We start from the raw sequence: 26,202 nt of genomic DNA, 5'->3' as shown, positions 1-26,202 counted from the left end.
AGAATTTTCACAAACAGTTGCAGACCTTTTCTTGGAATGTTGAGAAGGACTTTCCTTGGGAGAAAAGAGATGGGGCATATATTGGCACAGGTTTAAATAATGTGCTAGTCCTTAGTCATAACCTGGAAGTCACCCAAATATCAGCCTTTCAAAAAAGGCAGGATGGGTGGAGCGGGAGGAAGAGATGTCTTTGAGAAATTACCTAGTTTGCATTTATTCTGGCATGGAGTTCTCCCTGACACTCTTAAGTCTTTCCAAAACAGTTTTAAAACATTTACTATAATACGATACAGTGTTGTATGTGACATGACCAATATAATACAATAGAATTAATAAAGAGAGGAGACAGGAAACAATAACAATAGTTTGAGGTGCAGATTGAAATACTAAATAAAATAGTTGCTGCCTTGTCTTGTTGCTCCCCAAGTAATGTTCTCAGTTTTAAGTCTCTTTAAATGTTACAGGAAAAAATAAAAGTCAGCATGTAGAAATAGAACCAAACTTTGGATTGTTTTCCAACTCAAATATTTTTAGTGTAATTTGTTTCATTATATTTGCAAGGATTGGCTTAGATTTAAGAAAAATAAAGCTCTGGAAGGAGAACTAAGCCCTGTTCCTTTATTAAAACTATAGCCATAAAGAACAACTTCTGTGAAAAGCCTCTTAAAGATTTAAGTTTTTTTAAAAATAAATATATATATATATATATTTCCTGAGAAAAGGCAGGGTTAGCCCTCATAAGATGTCAAAAATATCTATTTTTTTTTCTTTGGAGTAAACAATTAATATTACTTACCAGTGTGTTAGAATTTTTATTTTCACACTAAAGTAAAAAACCCTCATTCTTAATACTTTGGGGTCATATGACTTCTAATTTCCAGTCATTTGGGATTTTTAATACATATGAGGAAAAGCATTATAATATAATGTTGACTATAACCAAAGATCCCCTGGCCTTTAGAAAATGTTTTGTGTTAACATTTGGACAGAGTCTTTAGTTATCTGACCTGCAGAGTTCTATTTTTCACCTGAGGCTCTGGTGCACTTAGTAGAAATGCCTTCTCTTTCAGATAACGCCCCCGAGGGCAATTTTGTGCAAATAAGATCTTAACCAAAAGCTTTATGCTTGGAAGATACTTTGAAACGAAAGAAGCCTGTTCTTCGTGGTTACTGCATCTCGCTTATCTATTTATTCTCATTCCCTGTGCACACATTGTAGCTGCATCCATAGGAAAGCCAAATTTTCAGGTGAAACCAGGGCTCCCAAGAGCTGGTGCTACATAAGGAACTCATCACTCTTAAGAGGGTGCCGGTTTGTGCTCAGGGGTTTCTGCAGTTTTTTGTTATCCTAATCGTATCAGTCATATATTGCAAGTGTCTGTCTGAATCTGATAGGAGCCTGAGGCACTATCACAGAGGCATGAGCTGCCCTGTGTGTTCAGTGGGGCGTTATAAGTTTTGTGCTGAACAGTAACACTCTAAATATGAGTGTTCCTGACTACTGATGCAAATAGGAAAGAAACACATAAAATGCGAGCACTTGCAAATTATTTATGAGAGACTTCTCATCCTTTCCTCTCTTTTCTCCTAAAACACCAAAGCTATATTGCAAAAATCATTACTGGAAGATACAATGCAAAATAATTCTGCAGGTATTTCATTTCTCCCCGAGGCCAGTTGGTCTTGCATGTACTAATGCAGGTATCAGCTAATCAAGGTTTCTTTTTCACAGTGTGATTATTTGTGGGGTTTTTTTCACAGCAGTTAATAACATTCAAAGTGTGTGTCTAGGTTTTTCCATCTGGCCACATACAAACAACAAATATTCCTGAGTATCAGATAGCTTTGCTCTGGTAGCACCTCTTAACTCTGGGACCTTGGAGTAATGCTGCTTCCCAGCTGTCACTTGCTTTTAATTGAGAGTGAAAAGCAGCCCTGCCTTTAGAGCCAGGCAGGTAACAGTAGGATCCTATGTCGTAAGCATAGCATCTCATTTAAATTTTTCAAATTAAAGTGCTTGAAATATCTTCTTGATTTAACCCCAGCTTCCAGCTCACACTGTGAGCAGGACACAGATGAATGTATAGCCATTGTCATGCTGCTGTTTTTCTCATGAAAATATGCTTTAAGCACGGTGAATTTGTGCTGTGCTGAGCAATAGAGGATTATGAGTTCTAGGCTTGTATCTTCTGGTGGGTTTTAACAGTGCTTCACTCTTCAGAGCCTGACTGCTCTGAATATCAAAGATCCCAGCTGCTGGTGTCAGACTAAATCTTGATTATGGGTATATCTCAACAGTATTCAATTTAGTAGTCATACACATAGGGAATTATCTAAGGGCGATGCTTAACATAGGGACTCAGCATAGGTATAGATTTTACAAATAGGCATTTCCAATGCTTATGCAGCAAGTCCGTAAGTAATTAGTGTAGTCAAAAATATAGATATTTTTAATTAGTAATATGCTGTGAAACTACTGTTAGTTGTTTCCTGATTTTAATACTTGATTCTGTGTAACTCGTGTAGATTCCATTCCATCTGTGGTGTAGATGTGGCACAGTTTTAGGGTGCTAACCACATAAGCAGTGAGAAATTTGTGTGACTCAGCATAAGTTAGACAGAGCCAAACCAGGTATGTGAAAGCCCAGGTAAGGGTAGAAATCTGGAGATCTTCCTCCCAATGGCACTTGTGCAATGTCACAGTCTGTTTCACCAGTTGATGGGCAATAGCTTAGCAGAGCTGGAGAATCAGGACAGATGGCTGATTTTAAATGCCATAAACATGCAGCAATAAGGGAGCATAATTATTCTGCTTGCAAACCTATGGATCTCCGTATGTGATTAAAGAATGACTAACTGAGAGACTTAACCCAGAAAGAGAACTTGCATTTTGATCAGTCAGATCAGATCAGCTGGCCAAGGCATTGGTTAGGTAACAGGAGGCTGCCAGCTACCCACTCTTGGACGTGCTTTCTGCAAAATGGGCCACACTTGTCTGCATAGCATCTGCTGTCTGCTGTTTCAGTGTGTCACCTGTCCTTGGATGGTGTCTTGTTTGTAGAGGATAATAATCTTGTAATGGTGCCAGGAAGTGTAGCTAGAGCTTAATGAGGAATATTGATACAGAAGCAGAGGAAATCTGGAGTAAAAACACGGTTCATCATGCAAGTTGAAATGAATTGTTGTTACTAAGAGGAAATCCATCATTTTAAATTCACTTTTTTTTTTGCTTAAGGCAATAAAAGAACTTTATAAAAACAAAGTTACTTAGACTGCAGTCTAAAGAACAAGAGAGTTACAGCATGCAGGTTAAGTATAGCTATGACTCATTTGATACCTTTGTATGTATTACAAGATCCTTACGATCACTCACCATTTCCCTGATGTGCTCCAGGAATGAAGCCCCTACTCATTATATTTTTTGTCTGTGAGTAGCAGAGGTGTTACTTACAGGAGACTGAGTAAGAAAATAAAAATGCTTTATGTTATTTTTAAAAATTATTTTAATAAATATGTAAGTCATTTTTAATGAGGCCAGCTTCAAAAGAAAAACTACACTGAACTAAATGCTGAGTATTTGGGAGATGAAAAGCTATGTAGAGTTACACAAAATGTTTTGGAAAGCTCTGCATTTTGAGGAAATGTCATAAATTTGAACGGCCAGAGAGAAGCAAACAGAGTGATATTGTCAATGACACAGCACAGAGAATTAATTGTGGTGTATATGCTGCTGTAAGCTTTAGGCCTTGGATAGCTGACATGTTTTTAAAACAGACCTAACTGCATCTTGTGAACTATTCTGATATATCTCTACAGATAATCATTCAAAGCCAATGGAAATTGACGGGGATGTTGAAATTCCTCCTAACAAAGCAACAGTCCTTCGGGGCCATGAATCAGAAGTGTTCATCTGTGCCTGGAACCCTGTCAGTGACCTGCTAGCATCTGGGTAAGACAGTGACTGAAACCAGCTGCTGCAATTAGAGAATATTTAGAGATGCAAGAACTTGGAAGTGTGTTTGGGATGTGAATGAGTATTCTCTGGGCTGTTTTATCAGCCTGCAGTAGTGGTTTTTTTCAGCAGTATCATACCTGCATAACAGCTAAGTAATTATGAGGTGGCACCAAATATATAGGAATTTATACATTTAAGATGTAAAGTCTGTGGCCCCAAACACACACATTTTTAAAAATATTTTTTTAATAATTTTGGATAATTCTCAGAATATTTGAGAATTTCTGTAATCTACTGCTCTTAGTTATTGATTCACACTGGGGTCTGAGAATGTTGTTGGCATCCACTGGATTTTTTCAAAAGTATGGAGATGGGGGTGCTAAGTTTGTTTAGTGAGCTGAACAGTAAGTAGTGGTTTAAGGGAATGTTGTGGTTTGGTGTCATTGGAGGGGAGTCCATTTTACCTTCTACAGGACTGCTCTGGAGTGTCCACCACAGCTTCATAAGTGGAACAATCAGGAGACTGACTTACAAAAGCACTTTTGATCCAAACAAAATCACAATTGCAAACATACCCCAAGAGCTGTGTGCAGGCACTGGTGGAATCCGTGTTCATGCATAAAGTTAAACCGTAACATGAAGATTAAATGTAAGAAGTCTAAGTGGGAACATGGAGTAAAGCTGATCAGAGTCTGAGGAGGTAACTCAGAGTTACTTAGCAGTATTAGAATACTTTCCTCACAAGGAAGAGGAGAGTCCTTACTTTATTTCTAGCTTTTTTTCAAGATAATCAGAATAGTCTTCTTACATTTGTTCACTAAGTACATGAAAACAAGGAATTACAGTATAAATAGGAAAGAAAAATAAAATAAAATAAATTCCATGTTGGATGAACAGCAGAGATCTCCAAGAGAGTGAAGATAAAAATTTTAAAAAAATAATTTCAGACAACAAACTTGGATTTTGGAAACCAGAATCCTGCTGAGTATGCTCTGTTTCTGGAATGTCCAGGTCTGCTACTACTTTTAGCATCTGTAGTACCAAGCATCTTCATTTATCAATTTTAAGCAAGTCAGTGCTTGCCATAGTGGACTGCTTCGCTAGGATCCGTGGTGCACAGTCCTAGTGTGCATAATTTAAATGGTGGAGCATTTCATAAACTAGAGTATGTGTTTCAGTGTGTGCTTAACTTAGCCTCAGGGTGCTAAGCATTGGTAGATGGATCCCTGGATCATGATATCTTACAGGTAAACCTGTAGCTTCATGTAAACCTGGAGGATGATAATCAGAACTGTTAGTCAGATATCTGAGCCAGAGGAATACCCTCTCACTAGCCATTCATTCAGTGTAATAGGTCTTTCATAATGAGCTTTGCTAGTGACCATAATGTACATAAGTACACATGTGGTTACCAAGTACAATCATGTGCTCTAGTCAGGCTAATAGCAGTGCAATGACAATGCAAATAATTTAGATCCTTGTGCATCTTGGTCAGATTTTAGCCTGTTTGTAAGAAACAAGGTAGGGTAATGCAGCCACCAGTGCCTGGCAAGGCTTAGAGACTGAAATGGCATAAAATGCACAGAAGGAAGGGAAACTGAAGGAAGAGAGCTGAGTGAGTGTTATGCCACTGCACAAAGAAGTCTTGGAGATGTCTGGTATAATAACTTCTATCTACAGGTAAACTTTGTGTTATAGCACCAGTTAAGCAAGGGACAGAAATTCCCTGAGATCCACACAATGTTGCAGTTCTGTTTCCCATTTACAAAGTAATGATTCAAAAAAGAAGATTGCAGTTAGTCTGATGTGTGAGCATCAAATTGTTAGATTCTATAACAGCCATATTGTGCTGCCCAGTCGGTACTTTTCTTTGGGTTTCCCATCTGCTTGATTTGTACCCATCTTAAAAAATACATTTCAAAACCTAGCTATTAGAGGAAATGATAACATATTTGTTTTGTTTATAAAGTGACTTAATTGAATCTCAATTGATGACAAAGTATTTTCCCAAAGCCTTGTTATACAGGCTTTGGATTTTTCTAACAGCTAGCAGCAGCAGCAGTTTAGACAGCAACCTGATGTAATCCTCAACTAAAATAATAATGCAGGTTCAGAACCTAATCTGAAGCAAGCTGTTTAAAAGAAATGTAGAATGAATTACCCAAAACTAGAGCATTGGTTTCCAGATTTAGTGACTATCCCACTGAGAGAAAGGGATTTTGATATTTAATGTTACATCTACTCAGCTGATGTTTTTCTAGTGTGTGAAGGCTAGCATGGTAATAAATACTCTCTGGGCTTTGCAAACAGCTATTTCAAAATATAACAGGAATTTCTCTGATCAAATACCTAGAAAAATATACTCTTCAGCTGCTCTTCCCTCTCCACCACACATGTAACCCTTAAAGCTGAGGATGGGGAGACTAGAAATACCAGTAAAGGCTATCAAAGGTGTGACTGTCACCAGATGCCTATGAGAAGAATCCTTAGATGTCACGAACAGAAGCATTATAATAATAGAGTGGAGTGTGTGCATACAGCCATGTATGATGATTGACTACACTTTATGAAGGAAGTCAACATTTCAAAGCAAATAATTGCATAGAGTGTTTTGGACAGGTGAAAAAATACCAAAAAAAGAGGTGTTTGGTTAAATCTCAAGATTTGGCCATTCCCAGCCATAAACCCAAAAACTGATATCTTTCACTAGTTATCTTTCATTATCTAAGTTTAATTTCATGACACATTTAAATTGTTGCAGATGGTTACATTCCCTGTGTAGTGCAGAATCCATTACAGCTGCATCCACATTAGTAAACTAACGGTGCCTGGGAATATTCCTGGGCACTGAGGCCAGCTGGCACAGAACGGCTGGTGTCCGTGCTAGCAAACTGCCCTGGCTGCCAAACAAACTGCACACTGGGAATCATCTCTGGACACTGTAACCACCAAGCCATGCCCAGGAGTTATTCAGAGAGAATGTCAGAGCCCCGAGCAAGAGTGCTATTTAAAACAAGCCAAAATCTGGCCAGGGAATAACCTGTCAGTTTGCTTGCACAGGTCATCATGGTCTGGTGACACAGAGTGCTCTGAACACGCTTGAATTTCCCAGTGTGGAAGTGGATGGACTGTGAATGTCAAGGCTGCTAGAGCCTTGAACTCCAGAACCTTTTCCAGTTGAACTCAGGATGTTTCTGTCATCGTGTTCCACTGCTGCTTCCAAGAGTGTGTTCTGTTCCGTGACATCCAGCCATGCCCTTCAAGTAATTCACATATCCGTGAAGCAGAGTGTTTTTGGGCCTCAGTCCCAAAACCAACAGTAGGTTTCTTTGCTTATCAGCTAATCTGTGCCAGCCTCTCTCACACAGAGGGGCTGTGACTTGTCTCTTCCAAACCACTCTGTGCACCTTTTGTCCTCCCTAGTCAGAAAAGTAATTATCCATAAAATATGGATCTTGCTGTCCAAGATCTTTCCGTTCTGGCTGTGTCTCTCAAAAACAAGGAAAGATGTTTCTAGGCCATCTGCTGTCATCGTGTCTGGGTGTTACATAGTACTTCAGGTTACTGTACTCCTCATATCAGTGGTTTAGCATCCACTGTAAATTACCTTTCAGAATAATCCTTTTGGCTTACCAGGTTGAGGGTGTTGATTTCAGACACCATCCCTCTATGTCAGTGCCAGATATTAATTCTGCTAACTCCTAAGTGCTTTTTCGTTAGCAGGGGACTATTTGGATTGGTTACCTGAGTGCATCAAGTCTATTAATGCAAAGTGGTGAGCTATTAGGGGAGGTCAACTTGAATAACCTGTAGCAGGAAATAATGTTGTAGAATCAGTGGGGCAGAGATCTTAATCAGGACATCTGTGAGGCACTTTCCTCTACTGACTGCCTGGGAAGAGCGAGCACTTAGTTTAAGAGACCTGCTTTATTAAGGAAATGTTAGATGTCCAAAAAAAAGAGGAATTTCTTTCCCATAATGCTTTTAATAATATCTCCTAAAATAAAATAATAAAAACTCTTAACCTGTTGGAGCCAGAAATAGTAAATACACATTAGCAATATTGCATCTCAAAATAATGGTGATTTTAAGACTTACAGCTGAAGGTTAGAAATGCCAAGGTTCAACAACCATCTTGCAAAATTCTTTACTCAGCTGCAGCACTTTCAACCTCTGTGTTCCCAGTTACAGAATGGTGATTTTATATGTCACAAATTAAATTCTACAAACATTTGTCCACCCTGATTCATGAACATACTGGGGCAGGAGAGCATGAAATAAAATCCTTTCAGAGCTAGCCTTCCTAAAATTTGGCAGTACTCTACCAGAGTGCAGAGGAGTATACCTATTACTCAAGTGTTCATGACTTGCATGTTGGAATGAGCTGCTTTATCATGTAGATAGAAATGCTTCTGTGGGCTAAGGAGATTAAATATCTTTCTGAATTGTGCTTGAACTGTGCTGCTCTAATAAGGCAGGGTTCACTGAATCATTCAACAGAAATCAGAATACTTTCCAGAGCATTCTCTGGACTCTTTTTTTTTTTTCCCCAGCAACAAAAGGGAAGACACACAAATACCCTTGCTGCACACTGGTAGGCTTATAGAGCCTCTCTGCAGGGACACATAATAGCTTATGTAGCCTTAGGAAGAAGAAAAGGGAAAAACAAAATTAAAATACTGGAAAATAAGATTGCCCAGGCCTTGCCAGAAAACCAACTAAATAAAACTGTTGAAAAACAAAACATAACCCCTTTAGAACTAGCAAACAGGATATTGTATTTGATAGCCAAGTGACTGAGTACTTTATTCACAGGGTCCAATAACAAACTGAATTATTACAATGAAGGCAGGACAGTCCTGGAGTCTTACATAGGAGAGAAGCCAGATCTGAAGGAATTTCCTACTTAGCATGTTAACCAATGAAGCAGTCCTTTAAAGACTTATGTTCCCAGTATTGTTCATTGTTAATTATCACAGTTAAAAATGTTCCTTAAATTCTGAGCCTCAATAATTAACTTTGTTAATTTTCCAGCCAACATATGCAAAATTGTCAGTTTTCCAGACCTTTGAAGAAATAAGGGTGCATGTTACAGTCACAGCTGTGTGGTGGCAAAAATTACCCTGATTTGGATTATTTCTTCATCATTAATGTGAAAGATATGTCTAGAAAATTAAAGAGTGGCTGTACAGGACTAACTGGGTTAAAAACCCTGGCCAGCCATCACATCTCAGCTTGGCACAAAAGGTTCACAGGAGAATTGGGCACATTCCCCAGGCATGCCATAATGCAGAAGAGCTCAGAGCTACTGATACAGGCAGAGAGAGGTTTGCTTTTACAGTTGAATTGTTTGTGTAAAATTAGACTGAATTATTGGTAAAATAATAGACAGAGATCAATGGAGTTTGATAATTGCTTGGTCTATATTTGCTTTTGAAGACATGTCAAGTGTTGAAAATTTGCCTGGTATTCTTTGTATCAGTAATTAAAATGCTTTACTAGTAGACCAAAAGAAAATATAGTATTCTCTTGTGATGGATTTTTTTTTCAGTAAAACATGGCTTATCAGAGCAAAAATGGATCTCAGGTTTTTAGGCTTTGAAGAAAGACTTTTTCTCCTTGATTGTGTATAGGAAAGAAAGTTTGTTGTCATTACTTTAAAAAAAGGAAAAGCTAATACATCAGATATCTCAGCAGTGAAATTTGATCTAGACTGTATCAATTCTTGAAAACGTAAGAGAGATGCTAACTTTGCTCCAAGTTTCTACTTACTGCATGTAAATGAAAATTGTTTTCTGGATGGAAAAAGCAATCCAGAGTACTTGGTTTTGATTGTTGTTGTTTTAAAAAATGGAGGAGGGGGAGTGTGAAAAAAATATCCTAATAAACTTTTAAAGTGTAATATCTTCCACTCCATGGCAAATTGATCACTGAACCTCAGAGACATTTTTCATGCAAAGTCAAAATAAATATATTACTTATAAGAAGATAATGATAAACTCTTCCTCCTCAAAACCTTTTCTAAGCAAAATCAGGGTTTCAGCCTGCATTAAAAGCACGTCTGTAGAAAATAATTGTCTATAAAATAGATCAAAATGCTGATGCTGTCTCTGTCTTGTTCTATTATGTCAGTACTTACTTTGTGACTTTTTCAGACAGCATGATATAAGCAGCCAAGCTACAGGCAGTTACTGTAAATTGTCCCAGACTATCTCAGTTATGGTGATACCACCTTTAGGTACATAGTGCAGAATATAGACAGTAGGTATATGTGTTTCAGGTAAAACTCCTCTGAATAAACCAAATTACTATGACAGGTAAAATTTAAATATGTGTTAGCATTTTTAGAAAAGTACACAGAGTACAGAAAGAGTTGGAAAGAAAAAAATGACTTCTTAAAGGTTTTTAATGCCTTGATTCATTTAGCAGATTTAGGGAAAGGTGGTTGGATCTAGTCTGGGCAGTAGAAACACTCTACTCTGGGCACAGGAGAAACAACAAAATTCTCAGAAGGTTCAAAACAACTTCTGCTTGCAACATTGGGAACATTTCAATAGAATAGGGCCCTCCCCTAGGTGAGCTCCTGCTAATTTCAGCACGGAGGTCTCACAGCTGTGTTTTACACAGAGCCAGCACCCCCGTGCAGTCAGACCCTCCCATTGCACTACAGGCCAGTGTCCTCCAGTGTCCTGCAAGGCTGTAATGCTGTCTCAATGAAAACAGAAATACAGGCTCTCACACTGTTTGCTGGGTCAATATGAGGAGATTTCAACTTATTTGCATAATTGCTTTATAGATCCGGAGATTCAACGGCCAGGATATGGAATCTCAATGAAAACAGCAACAGCGGTTCCACTCAACTAGTTTTGAGGCACTGCATAAGAGAAGGAGGACATGATGTCCCCAGCAATAAGGATGTGACTTCATTGGACTGGAATGTAAGCTAACTTCTAAGACTGTGCATGGTTTTTAACTGTCTAAATTTAATTCCAAGGCAATTACTGTTGCTGCTCCATATCTTTCATATCTGAGGTGACCAGAAGCTCTGTCCTAACCTACTGACCTCTTGTTTCAAATACTCATAACAGGCTGAACTTTCTCCTACATGCTGTAATTTTCCAGGACTGTTGCCATCTTCAAGCTTAACAATGATATATTTATATCTCTATTTTAGGAGCATGGGTAAAAATAAACTTATCTAGCTTTAAGAACAAAGATTAAACAAGCAGTTTATGTAATACTGAAGCCTCATTAATAATGTATTTGCATCTCATAGTTACTTTATTTTGGCATGTAAGGAGATAAAAGCACCAGTGAAGCTTTTTCTGAGGTTGGACTCTCCAGACTCTCATTTGAATTATGCTGTGCACAGCAAAATGTGTTCACATTATTTTCTTTGTCTTGTTAGGAGCATATGTAGTTGTTCTGTACTTACTTATCCACCTTCCAGATGAAACTGTCTTGCCTTTTTTACTTTCTTCCTGCAAAACCTCCTATCTTAGATAATGTGCTCCTGCACAGAGAATACCAAGGTGAGCAGAAAGGACAGATATTGTTGAGAAACCCCAGTGTCCAGGCAGTGTCTTTGGGCAGCTCTAAGGCTGCTTCATGTCTCATTTTTGCCAAAAGAACTTACAAGGCCCTGCAGGAACCTTAGTTACTTAGAGATAATTTTCATTCTGTATGTTTTGCTGATATTAGTACAGGCAGAGTGATCACATTAATCTTGTTTTCATAGGAAAACAGATTAATTAAGTACCAGAAATGATTTTCAGTAGTTCCATACAGTCTCAGTTGCTGACCAGAGACCAATTTTTGATTAATCTTTACTGCAGTGTTGTCCTTCAGGTGAGCTTGGTGCTTCACAAAGTAAAAGATAAGGCCACTGCACAAGTCACCTTTCCCCTGTGTATTTTATATTTGCATAATGGAAGAAGTCGGTGAATAGTACAGAAAGTAGAGGTAGGTCAAGGAAGCAAATCAGACTCAAGCTTATGTTCATTACTGGTTTCTGGTGGAAATTAGAGTGAAGAAAAACAGTTGTGAAAAAAAAATGAGGAGTAAGAAAAGAGAAATTTAAAGAGGATGGCATGAAATGAGGGGAGAACAATTAGGAGAGAATTTGTCCAAAACATAGGGCATCCTCTAGTATTTCCTGTAGTGGTTCCTTACCTTCGAGACTTCATTGGTACTTCACTTGCATTGTGCTACTACTTAAGGCAGGGAAATGTTCCTAATTCAAACATTTCAAGTGCTTCTGACTTACTTTGGGCTTCTGAAAGAATGTGAATTACCACCAACAAATTTGGATAAACTGTACATCTTAGTTCCTGAGCTTTTCTCTTTTTGCCATTTATCACCTTTTTTCTCATCACTGGTCCAGAGAAGTGTACATCACAATAATATATAACCTAACCTTCCCTTAGGTTATGATTCCCCCTACATTATTATATATTCAAGTTAAATCTACAACTGCTCTGAGTCAATGTTTTTGGAGGGTTGGAGTGGGCATATGTTTCAAAGGATTATTTCATGCCTTTTCCTGATTTTTTATTCATCAAGCTAGAAATGCCATCTGCCTTTATTGTTTATTTAGAACCACAATATTAATCATATTTCCCTGTGAAATACTCACGCTGGTGAGTATTGAATTAGTTTTTCTCTAGTTTATGTGATTTACATTACATAAAGGTTATAAGAAAGGTTATTTCTGGAGAGCATCTTCAGATCATGCCCTTTGATGCCATGGGTAGGATTTGTCTCCTGTAGGTTTAACCATCTAAGCTAGTCTTCTAGACTCACCTTAAGTCAGCAGAAAGAGAAACACTTGTTTTCATATTGGGTTGGGCACAATCCACAGCAAATGAGTTCATGAATTACACTTCAGAGTTGTACTTACATTATGATGTTAGTTATGGAGAGAGACTAAATGACACTCTTTAACTAACTCGTAACTTCTTTCTGCATGTTTGGAGATAAATGGGATGAATCTCACTCTTAATCCAGATGCTGAAATGTTGAAAGACTAAATACCCTGCTTCAACAGTGTCCATCACGCCAGATGGCAGAGTCAAGTTCTGTTCTAATTATTCTCATTCTGGCCCAATCACACCAGCATCACTGGCTGCGTAGGACATATTCTTCTGTGAGGGGTTCCTTCCACAATACATGCAACTTGCTGGTTACATTCATGGGCTTTTTTCTTCCTAAGTGGGACCTGTGAACCCAGCTTTTCTCAGGTTGTCCATCATCGTACTGTTCCCGTGAGCATATGTGGGAGTCTGTATTCAGACAAGTAGAAAGCAGTTCCTTGGTGGTAGATAACACTGGAGTGTATGTGGCTTAGGGCCTTCTTTCAAGTAGAGGTGCCTGAGTTTCACTGAATTGGGAATTCACTGGGTTTAGGTCATCTGTTAATGTTTTGTAGGTCCTTCATGTCTAATAAGTAGTATTTATTTGTTACCTGGAAGAAGCCCTTAGAACTTGTTATATCTTGTTTTCTTTTTCTAATCCTTTTGATTAAATTGCTTGTATCTGATGGTATAGCCCAGTATTTCACTGCATGCTAGAGGATTTTATTTCCTCTGTGCTGTCTGAAGTAACAACCTTTAGTTCAAATCATAGCATAAACTGTCTCAACAAGTGGACTCAGAATTCCCATAAATCACAATTAGCAAACCTTAAAAAAGAAAGAAAAAGGTTGGTTCAAACAGATTTTATCTTGTATCCACCTTTGCCATTTATATATATTCCAACAGAGTGATGGAACACTATTGGCTACAGGCTCATATGATGGTTTTGCAAGAATATGGACGGAAGATGGTAAGTCAAACATTTATTGTTCTTAAGCATCAAACAGCAGTGAGCTGTGATTTGACCAGTTTGTAAAGAAATTGTAATAATAACCTGTTCTTTATTCCAGGTAACCTTGCAAGCACCTTAGGTCAACATAAAGGTCCAATATTTGCCCTGAAATGGAACAAAAAGGGGAATTATATTTTAAGTGCTGGTGTTGATAAAGTGAGTTTTAAAAATACATTATTCTAATATATAAGTATGCTGATGAGTGAGCTTGTGCTGCTAGATTCCTTAAGATTATTTTCTTCTTCTCCAGGCATCCTGGAGAGTTTACATTTCTTTAATATATTTTCATACAATGTTGATTACATTTTTGAGGCTGCATAAATGTATACTATTTTCATGGAAAATACCTAACTTTAAAAAAAAAAATTGTGTAAAATTGCATCTTAAGTGTGTCTCTGTTAAGGAAAGAACAGCATGCAGTACTTACATTTGTAGTTTTATCCTCTATTTACGGGAAGAAAGTGATCTTAAAGATACCACACCTTTTAGCTCATCTGATTGTTGAAACAGCTTTATTTGAATAAAATATATATAGCTTCCTCTGAAAATATGCCCAAAAATATGGTTCTGAACTGAAAATTAAGCAAAACATAGTAGTTACAGCTGAGTGCACATTAGCGATTAAAATGAACAGATGACTGACTATCCATTAAAACTGAAACTGGAAAGTACACAGCATTCATCTTGCCTAACTTTCAGCGTCTAAAAATTAGATGCATGTGTCATCCTTCCTTTATAATATCCAAAAAGAAGGATGGCACTTCCAAGGGATAGGCTGCATGGCCTGTGTTCCAGTGAGATGCACTGACAGTGCTTCTCTTCAGCAACTGGCAGAGGAAGTCTAGCTGAGGTTTGTACATTTGTAAACTCAGTGAATCCCTGTATTTTCATATCCTTGTGAAGATAGAAACTTATTCCCTTTATTATGGGTTTATATTCAGCTACACTGGTCTCCCAATGGTAATTCCATACTGTGGCAAACTTACATTCTCAATAAAAGCAGCATTTCTTTAGGTGATCCATTATCAGCAAGATGATGTATCCTTAATTAATTTTCTGGAAGTATATACTCCCACCAAATTGACAATTCACTCAGAAGGTGGTATTGAGCTCTACAGGGGACACACTCACATGTGCTGTGAGTATGGATTAAACCTCTACTAAGTCAATCACACTTGAGTCTCTCCCACCTCAGTGGCAAGAAGTGTTGTGTACTCTGCTGATAGAAAAGCATTTCACTTGTTGGTTTGTTACAAATGGGGTTCAGCATTGTTTCAGAGTAGAATTCAACTTGCATCTTTTGAAAAGGGAAAAAGTATGCTTTAAAAATCGTAACTGAAACATTTTTTTCAATATGCTTATTAAAAATGTATAGTGTTGTGTTCTAGTGCTGTTCAGAGAGAGTATGCTCGTTCTTCATAGTTTTATTGCTGCTTTTGTAGGCGTGATACTTCTTTAACTACACTTAGATTATTATTCTGTAATACCTGGAAGTAATTTCTGGTTTTCCCACTGTTTAGCATGCAAGGCTGACTACTTACTGTAGTCAGTAATTTTATCTGTTCATCATTTAGAATTGCTACTTAGTGAGGGTGCTCTTTGGTGTTTTTTTTTTTCTCTGAGCTGAACAGTCACTAATTTTTTTTCCTACCTTTTTTTTGGATGCAGACAACAATAATTTGGGATGCCCACACGGGAGAAGCTAAACAGCAATTTCCTTTCCATTCAGGTACTTTTTGCATAACTCTTTTTAGGAAAATGAAATGCAGTTTTTAATTCTGTCAATGTACTTTACCCATATCTGCCAGAGAAAAGTTTCAAGGAAGTTTTCTTGTGCTTTAACTATCCTGAGTATCATGGCTTGTGGGTTTATTCTCATTTCAGAAAGACACAGTTCTGTGAGAATTAACTTTGAAAGTCAAACTGATTTTAGGAGAGGGTTCATACACCAGCCCCATCTACCAAACGGAGCAGTCCTGTTGTTACCTATGTGCTTGAATAGTACCAGGTGGTGACTCATGAAGAGAACTTTCAGTGGAGGTGTCTGGCATCTTTTCCATTCTCTCTGCTTCTGTTTCTGATTTGAGACAGGAGCAGGCAGATGTCTCATGCACCTTGCATTCACCACTGCACTCGCAAAAATCCTCAGAATTTCGTAGCTTTTATTTTAACTTGAAGTTCTTCAATCCTTGCTGCACCAAAACACAACTTGGATCTGTAGATCTGTTCCAAGAGACAGGAGATGTCACAGATACTAAATAATTTTGAATAACAGAGAGTCATTGACATAATCTCAAATTCACCTGAGACCAGACTTGTAAGATGATGGCTGAATTCATGATCTGAAGTGGCTGCATTGTCATAGTAAAGAATTTAAAGGGATATAGTAAAGTGTTTAAAACATGTTAAAAACATGTTGAAAAACATGTTTAAAACAATGAGAACATTCTGGATTCTGATGCTAGAAGTGTTCATCTTCCTAGTTCGCTGTAGCTAATCAGTTTTTAAATACAACAAGCTTTCACAAGGTTCTTAATGGTGTTGAAAAATGTATTTCAATACTAATTTTAAAACATTATTTTGCACATGCTTTTCATCTCAAATCATTCTTATTCTCATATTTACACTGATGTGAATAATATGCAGTAGCAGTCTAAATGGTTATGCAACAAAAGACAAAAAGTATGTCCATGGACACAGCAAATCCATACTCTGCATTTTTGTCACTCATCTCCTCATTTATTAATGCAGCTGTTGGTTTCGAGGAGTTGGTGTCTGCTGACAGATTTTCTCACTGTGGCATTTGTTTATCTACCATAACTGTTCCATAGCAGCAAACTGTGCACATAGAGTGATTTAGTTAGTAAGACTCTTAATCCTCTAATCCGTAGCTATTAATCTAAATAGTTGGGGATTCAGAACTTTGTTGCCTCTTCAGGATCATGTTCACTGCCATGTAAGCAGTGATGTGCATCAAGGACAAATCATTCAATCCCCTTTTTAGCAAGTTGAAAACTCAGCTATATCTACCAATGTAATATGTCCATGTGCATAAAAATATTTTTTTTTAAAGTTCTTACTGAACATGCTGTTTGTCTTTGGAACATGAGACACAACTAAAGTGTAGATGTGGAGAAGTTAATATTTTTAATTATTTTTTTCACTATTTCATATATGTTTTCTTAGGGAAGTAAAGCAGTTATTAAGGACATGCTGTTAAGGAAATTTTTGATAGGAGAAAGCATATATCATACAAAACCTTCAGACTCTGTACTCACTTTGTTCTCACAAGTCTGAAGCCACAAAGACCTCACCTTGTCCTCTTTGTGTCACCAGGACAAACTAACAGCAAATTCCTTTCCATATCTGGAATCCAAAAACTTTGTCTACACTAGGATTAAAGGTGATGTTTTAACAATTAGAAGTCAGGTCTAGGCAGGGTGCACTTCCTTTAACATGTACTTCTTTGAAGTCTGGAGGTAGCTGGCCTGGGAATAACATAAGGTTTTTATACTCTGTGCTTCTTTACAACTAGTTTAGTTTACACCACATGGACAAAACTGTCATCTTAAAATACACAAGGAAAAGCCCTTTGTCCAGGTGTTGAAGGCCTCCATGTCATTAGTGTTCCCATGTAATTTTTAAGGTTTTTTGGTCAAAATATGTAACTATGCAGGTAAGTAGCTTCTAGGGTTTTCATTTTTTCTGCAAAACTATGAATCATCATAGTACATTTGATCAAAATACATATTCACAAAACTTATCTCTTTAAAAAGGAGCTAAATAATCCAAGTTTTACATCTACTAATAGATACAGACTGATGTCTCTGCTTGCAGGAGCAAGCTGTTAAATTGACACCAAAAGAGATTTTTGTGCGAGCCAGTTTTAACCATCTAGTTGTGCAGTGACAGGAGAAGGGGTGAATGGATTCAAACTGAAAGACAGAAGGTTTAGATTTGATATCAGGAAGAAATTGTTTACTGTGAGGGTGGTGAGGCACTGGACCAGGCTGCCCAGAGAAGCCCAGGTTGGATGGAGCTCTGAGTAACCTAGTCTAGTAAAAGGTGTCCCCATGGTAGGTGGGCTGGAACTAGGTGTTCCTTAGGGTCCCTTCCAACCTAACCCATTCTATGATTCTGTGATCTAAGTGCTCTGAATCACACTTAAATTTGTTCTGAAAAAGCCTAAATTACCAGATAATTATAACACTTTTGGTTTTGGTTTTTAATTTAGCTGCATTTTTAAAGGATTTGTTGCTGCTTTTATTGTGATATTCTAATTGTTTTTATGCAGTTGGCTGGTATCCTGTGGTTTTGGAAATACTTTGGCAATTTGATTATTTGCATCAAGAACCATGTTTGGTTGATTTTTTCACACCTTTTTGTGTAGTTAATTATCCAATAAACATATGATTGAGTAGACCAATAAATTAATCAGTATTAATTATCAGTACTTCATGATTCACATTATGCTGCAGTGTAAACCCATAGCTTTAGGTGCCAGTAGCTCTCTGAAAATTAGTTTTTGACTCATACATATTATATTAGATATTAGCCCTGAAGACATATTGCTATTAATGACGATAATTTTTTTTTGTTTGCTTTGAAATAGTAATACAAAGCTTGTAGCATGAGAAGAAAGACAAACAGGCAGTTAAAGAAAGGTTTTTCATTGTTTCCTGATCCTCATTCACGTTCATTGGAAAATTCAAAGTAGTCTGTTTTCCTCACACGTATTTCCTTTATATTTCTGCAAAAATATTCCTTACCTGTCATACAGAATAATTACGCTTTTTTTTTTCATTATTACTGAAAAAAACCCTTGTCTACAAAACAATGTCAGCCCTCCATTCTCATTTAGAGAGCTACCTGATGATTCAGACGGTGATACAGATCCATTTTGCTTTGAAGTTTATAAAAATTATAATAGGAAAAACATATTTAAATGTAACAGGTTTGTCAGAACAGATATTTTTCACCTCTGTATTACCAAAGTTATCTTTCTAAACATGTTTGAGTAAGGAATTTCTTGGTTTCATTTTAATGATAAATTTGCATTGTATCTTTGCCAGGAAGAGATTCAACTTTGTTTCCTATATGCTGGTCTCATTCTAGCACACTTGCTTCTCACAAGAGTGTGCTGAGAATGAAGATTTCTATATTTTAGCAAGTCTTATGTCATCCTCTGGAGGGCAGCTAAACTCTATCCTGAGGGAAAATGCCCAAGCAACAGTCATAGAAACACAAGCAAGCTGTTTGTCAGGAGCTCCCTCCTGCTCCTGCTTGCACTATGCAGTGACATGCTGGAAGAGTTGTTAGGGGATTTTTTTCCCATTCTTTTTGCAAAGTGTGTGTGTGTGTTTGTGTTGCACACTCAGGCACTGCTTATATGCTCACATGCTCTCTGTGCGCAGAGTTTTGTTACATCAGTGCTAGTTAATGCCAAACCCTTTACAGAAACTCGTATTTCAGATCAGGCTGATCAATGTACCTGCCTAAAAATAGTCCCCAAGCAAATTAAACTGATTTTTAGTCTTATTTTTAGTCTCATTAATCCATGTGCCTGCACAGAATGATAGGTTTGTATCAAAGATTGCATAAAGCTCTAGTGCAAAGGGACACAGCCACCTGCTTCTCCACCTTCCCATGTGTTGTGCCTGGCATTCACAGGAACATGCTTGTCTAACCCAGATGAAATTATCCACGTTTCTTCTGGGTTAGTTTTCTTTCACTTTCTTCACTGAACTGGGTTACAGAGGGATAAATGCTAGATACAAATCCATGATATGCATAGCTAGGAGCAGAGAGGGTGGAGGTAGTATTTTTCCCCCTCTTATGTAACTTAAACCAAAAGTTTCTTATAAGTAGATGTCATGCAAAGTATCCAGATTATCCACTGGAATAGAATAAATATTTTGTGCTCTTCAGACAGTCCCTATCAGCCCTAATAACTGGCAGCAAGTGACAGACCAAGAACTAGCCTGTAGTCTGTTTCATCCAGGTCGGTGATGGGAGGAAAATTATTTGGGATAGCTGTTTCTTTGTCATGATCCCTGATATTCCTTCTGTTGTTTGTATTCACAGCTCCTGCTCTGGATGTAGACTGGCAAAACAACACTACTTTTGCCTCCTGCAGTACTGACATGTGCATCCATGTATGCAGACTTGGCTGTGATCGTCCTGTTAAAACATTTCAAGGACACACAGTAAGTTTAACAAGTCCAGAATGTTAGTGGTAACGTCACAGCAACATGTTACCATGATGGCAGATGATGTGTTTGCTGGGTATGTTCTAGCAGCAAAGGTGTTACACTCCATTATTTCCCTAAAAGCATATTCCTTGGGAGTGAGTGATTCACTGCTTATGAGAAGGGATAAAATGTTCTAAATTACCATAGGAGGCAACACCTCCAGCTTAAATAGTAAGAGTATTTCTGTGTAGCATGAGCTGCAGACTAAAGGCAGATTCATAAATATGATTCTGTTTTCCACTGGCCTAATTTCCCTTACTAAACGAGAGCTATGAATAAGGGGAGAACAGTTTACTTCCAGTCATTGTTCAATTTTAGAACCAATTTAATCTAATAAAATATATTAAATATGTATTTCCCCGCTCTTTTCTTGGTGGTATTTAATGACTGTCAAAGGTTACTTTTTCTAGGTTTCATTTGTGAGAAAAACTGCAATCATTTACTGACCCATAATTTAGATGTTAGCTTCCAGAACTATGCATTTAAGACCTTTGTCTTAGTCTGTGGTTAAACTAATATTTCATGACAGGTTGTACATTCCTAACAATAAACTGGTGATTTTTATAATTATATGAAATGCACCATTCTGTACATGATCCAGTTTTTCACATCAAATACATCTATACTTGCTTTTGATTATTACTGAAACGTGTAAAATATATAAAGCAAAATTTAAATATTTTCCAGCATTGTTTTCACTGAGACCCTGGGCCAATTTATGAAATTTAAGAAACCAGTCTTTCCCTTTTTATAAATTTTTTTTTTCTCTTTACCTATATCTGTGGAAGAGCATGGCAAACTTATCATTACCAAGGGGATACACTAGGCTTAGTTAATTACAAAGTGCTAGAAAGACTGATAAAGCATCCTAAACTGATTAATATTCCATCATGGAATTCATTTACATATAAACCTGTCTTTAGAGAGACCAGCACTGTTGTAGAGCTACAATATGAAGAATTATCAAATTACACCTCGCCAGTATCAGTATTTTCTGTTGAAAACTTGTATCACCAAGTCTACAGAACATTAATGAAAGAAATGCTCCAGTTTTAAAAAGAAGCTAATGCTGTATCATCAATCTGTCTGGGTTTATTTAAATCCTAGGATATGACAAAAGGATAGGAGCAACTTTGTGCCAGAACACACATCAGAAGATTGTTTGTGTGTATTGTTCACAAGCACAGAATGGTTCCACCCAAAATGCCACTTAAATAGCATGCTGGGGAGGCAGCACTGCTTTTGTTAACACCTAAAAGCACCCAGCAGTGTAATTTGTGGGTGAACTTGTTCCATGCATAAACCTTGAGTGCCCTCTGCTGAGTGCCCAGTACGATGCAGTAACTGGAATATTTGCTTAATAAAATGACTCTTGATTTCAGAACGAGGTGAATGCAATCAAATGGGACCCATCTGGCATGCTACTAGCGTCTTGCTCCGATGACATGACATTAAAGGTAAAACGATTTCTGTTCCTGTTCTTCAAAAATTAAAGACAAAAAATTATTTCTTTTTCAGTCTTCTTCAGAATGATGGTACTGTATCACCTCAAACTCTGCATGAACAGTAGTTTCCATTTTGTCCCATGTTTCTTGAAGCAAATCTGAAAGATTGAAGACCGTGAAGCAAATACTGGGGAAATTGAGGCATTCTATCCAAATAAGTGTTATGTGACTGATACACCATTGTCACAAAAATGTCATAGTTTAAGTATAGATAGTACAGAACTTCAGCAGCCCAAAACCCTTTCTCATATTTCTTTTCCAGCCACATCAAATGAAGGCTGTCTGTGTAGGTGTAGCTGTGTGTTGTTTAAGCAAAGCCCTACTGCTGGACTGTTGATTTATGCTGGTTCCTTGAAGAAGGCAAATATCCCAGGAAAGATTTGGTTTTGTGGATGGGACAGTACTGGAAAAAGTTTCTTTGCAGTATGGTTGTGTTAATTCACACTCAGATCTCTTTGCACTGCTGATTGACACAGCTTGGGACGTTTCTAGCATGAAACTGAGGCAGCAGCAGAATTTGCAGATGAGCTAAGTGAATGTCAGTGTTATGATTATTTCCTCTTCATAGGTAGACTGACTTCTGCTCTGTCTTTGCCACATACCCACAGAGGTTTTCATCAATCTGGATTCCAGATGTGAGGCTGGTGATGATTCAGGCTAGTGACAGAGCTGGAAATTTACAGAAAACAGGGACAAAAGGGAGCACCTTGCCTGTCACACTGCCACAAAGCAGTATTGCATAACTGTTCTTGCTGTGCTTAAACATCCTGACCCATGAGTAGCCCAATCTCTTTGGTGCCCAGTTGCATGCTGTGTTTTAAAAACCACCATGGTTCGGTGTTGTTACCAGTTCAAATTCCTGACTACTGAATTTGGCACAAGAGCTAGTAGTTTGCTATCCTTGGCCTCACCTGTTTATAAAAACCTGCAGTGATGGAGACAGCAAATACTCTAAATTAAGGCAATTATTCTTCTTCCTTTTCCTTTGTAAATCAGTCCTCTCCAACTTTTTTCTTCTTTATTTTTGGAATTAATGAGCTTTTCCTATAAATTCTTGGAACATGCTGCCTGTCAGCCGAAGAACATGGCTGAGCTTTGTGTAGCATTTCCAAGAGCAGTCTCAGGTACACCGATTCAGCATAAGAGCACATCATTCTCATGGTGCAGACTTACAACAACTGAGTTAAATCATTACTATGTTTTTGGTATCTCTCTGAAACTGACTGACTAAATTTGAGTTATTTTCCCTGCTGTGAATTTCTTCATTTTACACTGAAGTATTTGGCCGTGTAACACTGCAGAAATAGCTGACTGTCTTCCATCTTCTGTACTGTTAAAAACATGAGGGAGACAAATGGAGTTCCAGAGGAAAAGGAAAATTTTACTAGCATAAGAGAAAATTGCTGTATTCTAAGCAGTTGCTGCAATTTTCTTCTCTTTCTTTAAAATTACTGCTGTTGCAATGTGTAAATAAAATTCAGGTTAAACTTCTTCAAATAGATAAACTTCTGTATGAAAATAGTTACAGGCTCTTGGAAGTACAGCAAATCTTTAGTTCTTATCTAGTGAATAAATACTATTAAATGTGTAACTCCTTCCCCGGTTGGAGTTATTTTAATCTATGTGCCAAGTTGCTGCATTAATAAATTATATTCATTAATTGTATTCAGGTATCAAGATATCAAATAAACAAATGGCAAGAATAACATAGAACTGAAAAATTCAGCTGAGAAGAGATTAATAATGTTGCCATTTTCCCCCTTCATTATTTCTCTGACTCAGATATGGAGTATGAAGCAAGATACCTGTGTACATGATCTTCAGGCTCACAGCAAAGAGATTTACACTATCAAATGGAGCCCTACAGGACCAGGCACCAGCAACCCAAACTCCAACATCATGTTAGCAAGGTAAAAAATACACCTTTTTCTTGGCTGCCAGGAAGAAGGATCATCTTTCTGACATGTAACCCTATTGTCACTTTGCCATCAGTCTTCCTGCAGACGATTACACTAAAAAGTGTCTGTGTATGTAACTCAGGGGGATGGATACAAAGGGAAAGGATTGTATTTGAAGAAAGAATGGGAACAAAGAAAGAAAATTGAGTCGTGGTATTTAACTTTTCAGCTGCCTTGATAAAATGGTTGTAAATTGGCATTGCACTTTCACATCCAGCATGAAGTTGTTAGGAGTGAAAATCTTGAGGCAGGTGCTCTCAAGATTCAGGCAGCTGGAATGGTTTCTAACTGGGGTCATGCAACTCATCTGGGAAGTTAGAGAAAATTTTTGTAACCTTCTTAGCTAATAGAGAAAAGCTTTATCGTGGGTTTATCAGATCAGCTCATGGGGTGTGCAGTGTGGGGAGAAGTTGTATGGAAACTGGTTTCTTTTACTCCTTAGTTTGGGAGTGGACGTGGAATAACTTCACTTTCTTGGAGTTATTCTTTTATTATTATTTTTAGTGCAAATTATTTCCTTTGCCTTTCTCCAAGCCCACAGCTTGGGGTTTAAATGGAATGTAGCTAAAAGCATCACTAATACCAAGTGAAAAAAACCACAGAGAATTACAGAATGCTAATTCACTAAATAGGGTGAATCCATTATGAGTATGATCTCTCTGGACCCATTTACACTATTAATGACAATATATATTTGACCTTCCTGAGTAACAGGAAGTAGAATCTCAAAAATGGGGAGCTTGGCTTTCTTAGGGCTCCACAGAGCACACCTAGATAGACCCTAAGAGTCCTCATACAAGAATTCAGTCCTATAGCTGTAGTTCTTAAGATAAAAAACATACAGGCTGCATTTAGCTACATTTTAGCTTTTCTGTTTGCAGCATTACATCTTGCTTAGCCAAGGGGAAAAAAATCAAAACGGTGGTATTCTCTTATAACATTTACAGTATCACAGTGCAAATTGATTAACACTTAATTTGTTTGAATGCTTCTTGCAGTGCTTCGTTTGATTCCACGGTTCGGCTGTGGGACGTTGACCGAGGAGTCTGCATCCATACGTTAACAAAGCATCAAGAGCCCGTCTACAGTGTAGCTTTTAGTCCTGATGGAAAATATCTAGCCAGCGGGTCCTTTGACAAATGTGTCCATATATGGAATACTCAGGTACTGTTTTGCCTCATGTGAAGCACATCTGGTTTAGATGACACATTAATAGCAAAAGCTTAAATGGAAAATGTGTGTACCTAGGTCATGCATGACCTGCCTGTCAGGGTGAAACCAGATTGTATTGGCTGGCACAGATCCATGGCAGCTGAGTCACTCAGGTGCAGTGAGGTGACTGCCCAGAACAGTTCTGCTCAGTCTGCTTTGTATGCTAAAACAAGTAGCATGCATGAAAATAGGTACGTTGTTTTGGGTCATCAGCTTTGTGAAGCAAAGGTGTAGATGAGAAATAAGGGATACTTTTATTTAGTTACAAACTGAGTTAGGCTGTGAATCTGATGGCTTCGATTTTGTGAAGGGGAGATATAGATAAAATATGTACAAGTAGGGGACTGGTGATATTCTGGAGAAAAGTGGGACATCATAGTTCCACAGTAATTCTGGATACTGGTGCCTCACAACCTGAATTAGCAACAAACTCCAGGGAAGAGCACATCAACCTAACTCCCCAGGCCTTTACTGATACAGAGTTGACAAAAACGGTTGTCTTGAGAGTCCTACTGTTTCTGGAGGAGCCTGTTGCTCTTCATTACAAAGACAGGTTTCCTAACAGTTTCCTAAGCAGTTTCCATCATGATATGGAGGTGGCCATAGCTGGGTGATCTGAATAGCTCCCCCTTTTAACACAGTGCCATATGAGAGACAAAGAAGGGGAACTTTTATATCCAATGCTGTTTGCTTTATAGAGTGGAACTCTAGTACATAGCTACAGAGGCACCGGGGGCATCTTTGAAGTCTGCTGGAATGCTAGAGGCGACAAAGTGGGAGCAAGCGCATCAGACGGATCGGTAAGGATCATCAAACATTGCAGAGGTTGGGTGGAGATTTCTTTTCTGGGGAGCATCAACAAAAAACAGGATGCTATATTTGCCTCCTGGGGACAGAGCCAAAGGCTCAAGACACAAACAAGTAGCTCTGTGTAGTGTATTTAAAATACTCCTGCTTTGAAAGGTTTTGAATACTAGGAGGTGGTGTTCCTGTCGGAAATGAAGAATGCTTGTGCAATAGGTGAACATTGCTGAAGATGAGAATGACTTTTAAATACATATTTGACAAGAACAACAATAATGTTGTTTCTGTCATTATCTGTCAGTTTTAAGGAACAGCAGATTGCAGCAGTCAACTCTGTAACAAACAGTTACCCTGGGTCTTTCAGAGTTTGATTCCACAGAAGGATATTCCTGTTCCCTTGAATAGGAATAGCTAAAGAAGGAAATTTTGAGCATGATAACCAAAGATTTTGTCCTGTTGTAAAGGAGAAATATTGGTGTGGAGATCCTGGTTATTCCTTACTATTTTTTGCTGTTAATATTACTTCTAAAAAATTCCATTGTAGCATGATCAGCTTGTACAGAACACATATGTCTGGCTGACATAACTACTTTGGAGCAGTATTTTTCAAATGGTTTTAACAAAGGGAACACCTATGATGTGATTCCGTTGTT

General features: G+C 37.8%; 1 protein-coding gene across 11 annotated transcripts in view; it reads left to right on the top strand.

Annotated features, from left to right (window-relative positions):
- Positions 1 to 26,202, top strand: part of TBL1X (transducin beta like 1 X-linked) — a 192,534-nt gene that overhangs the window by 161,580 nt on the left and 4,752 nt on the right. For all 11 annotated transcript variants that reach the window (XM_086880134.1, XM_086880136.1, XM_086880135.1 and 8 more), the window contains 10 exons: positions 3,817 to 3,949; positions 10,752 to 10,893; positions 13,714 to 13,777; positions 13,878 to 13,975; positions 15,488 to 15,548; positions 19,904 to 20,025; positions 21,453 to 21,527; positions 23,358 to 23,485; positions 24,532 to 24,697; positions 25,444 to 25,545. In XM_086880134.1, the coding sequence (XP_086736260.1) occupies positions 3,817 to 3,949; positions 10,752 to 10,893; positions 13,714 to 13,777; positions 13,878 to 13,975; positions 15,488 to 15,548; positions 19,904 to 20,025; positions 21,453 to 21,527; positions 23,358 to 23,485; positions 24,532 to 24,697; positions 25,444 to 25,545 (1,091 nt within the window). The remainder of the gene's footprint in view (positions 1 to 3,816; positions 3,950 to 10,751; positions 10,894 to 13,713; positions 13,778 to 13,877; positions 13,976 to 15,487; positions 15,549 to 19,903; positions 20,026 to 21,452; positions 21,528 to 23,357; positions 23,486 to 24,531; positions 24,698 to 25,443; positions 25,546 to 26,202) is intronic.

Source organism: Cyanistes caeruleus, chromosome 3 (assembly GCF_971803275.1).
Source record: "Cyanistes caeruleus chromosome 3, bCyaCae1.hap1.1, whole genome shotgun sequence".
Taxonomy (NCBI): Eukaryota; Metazoa; Chordata; class Aves; order Passeriformes; family Paridae; genus Cyanistes; species Cyanistes caeruleus.
The sequence above is the reverse complement of the archived record's forward strand: the minus strand, read 5'-3'. Positions and strand labels throughout refer to the sequence as shown.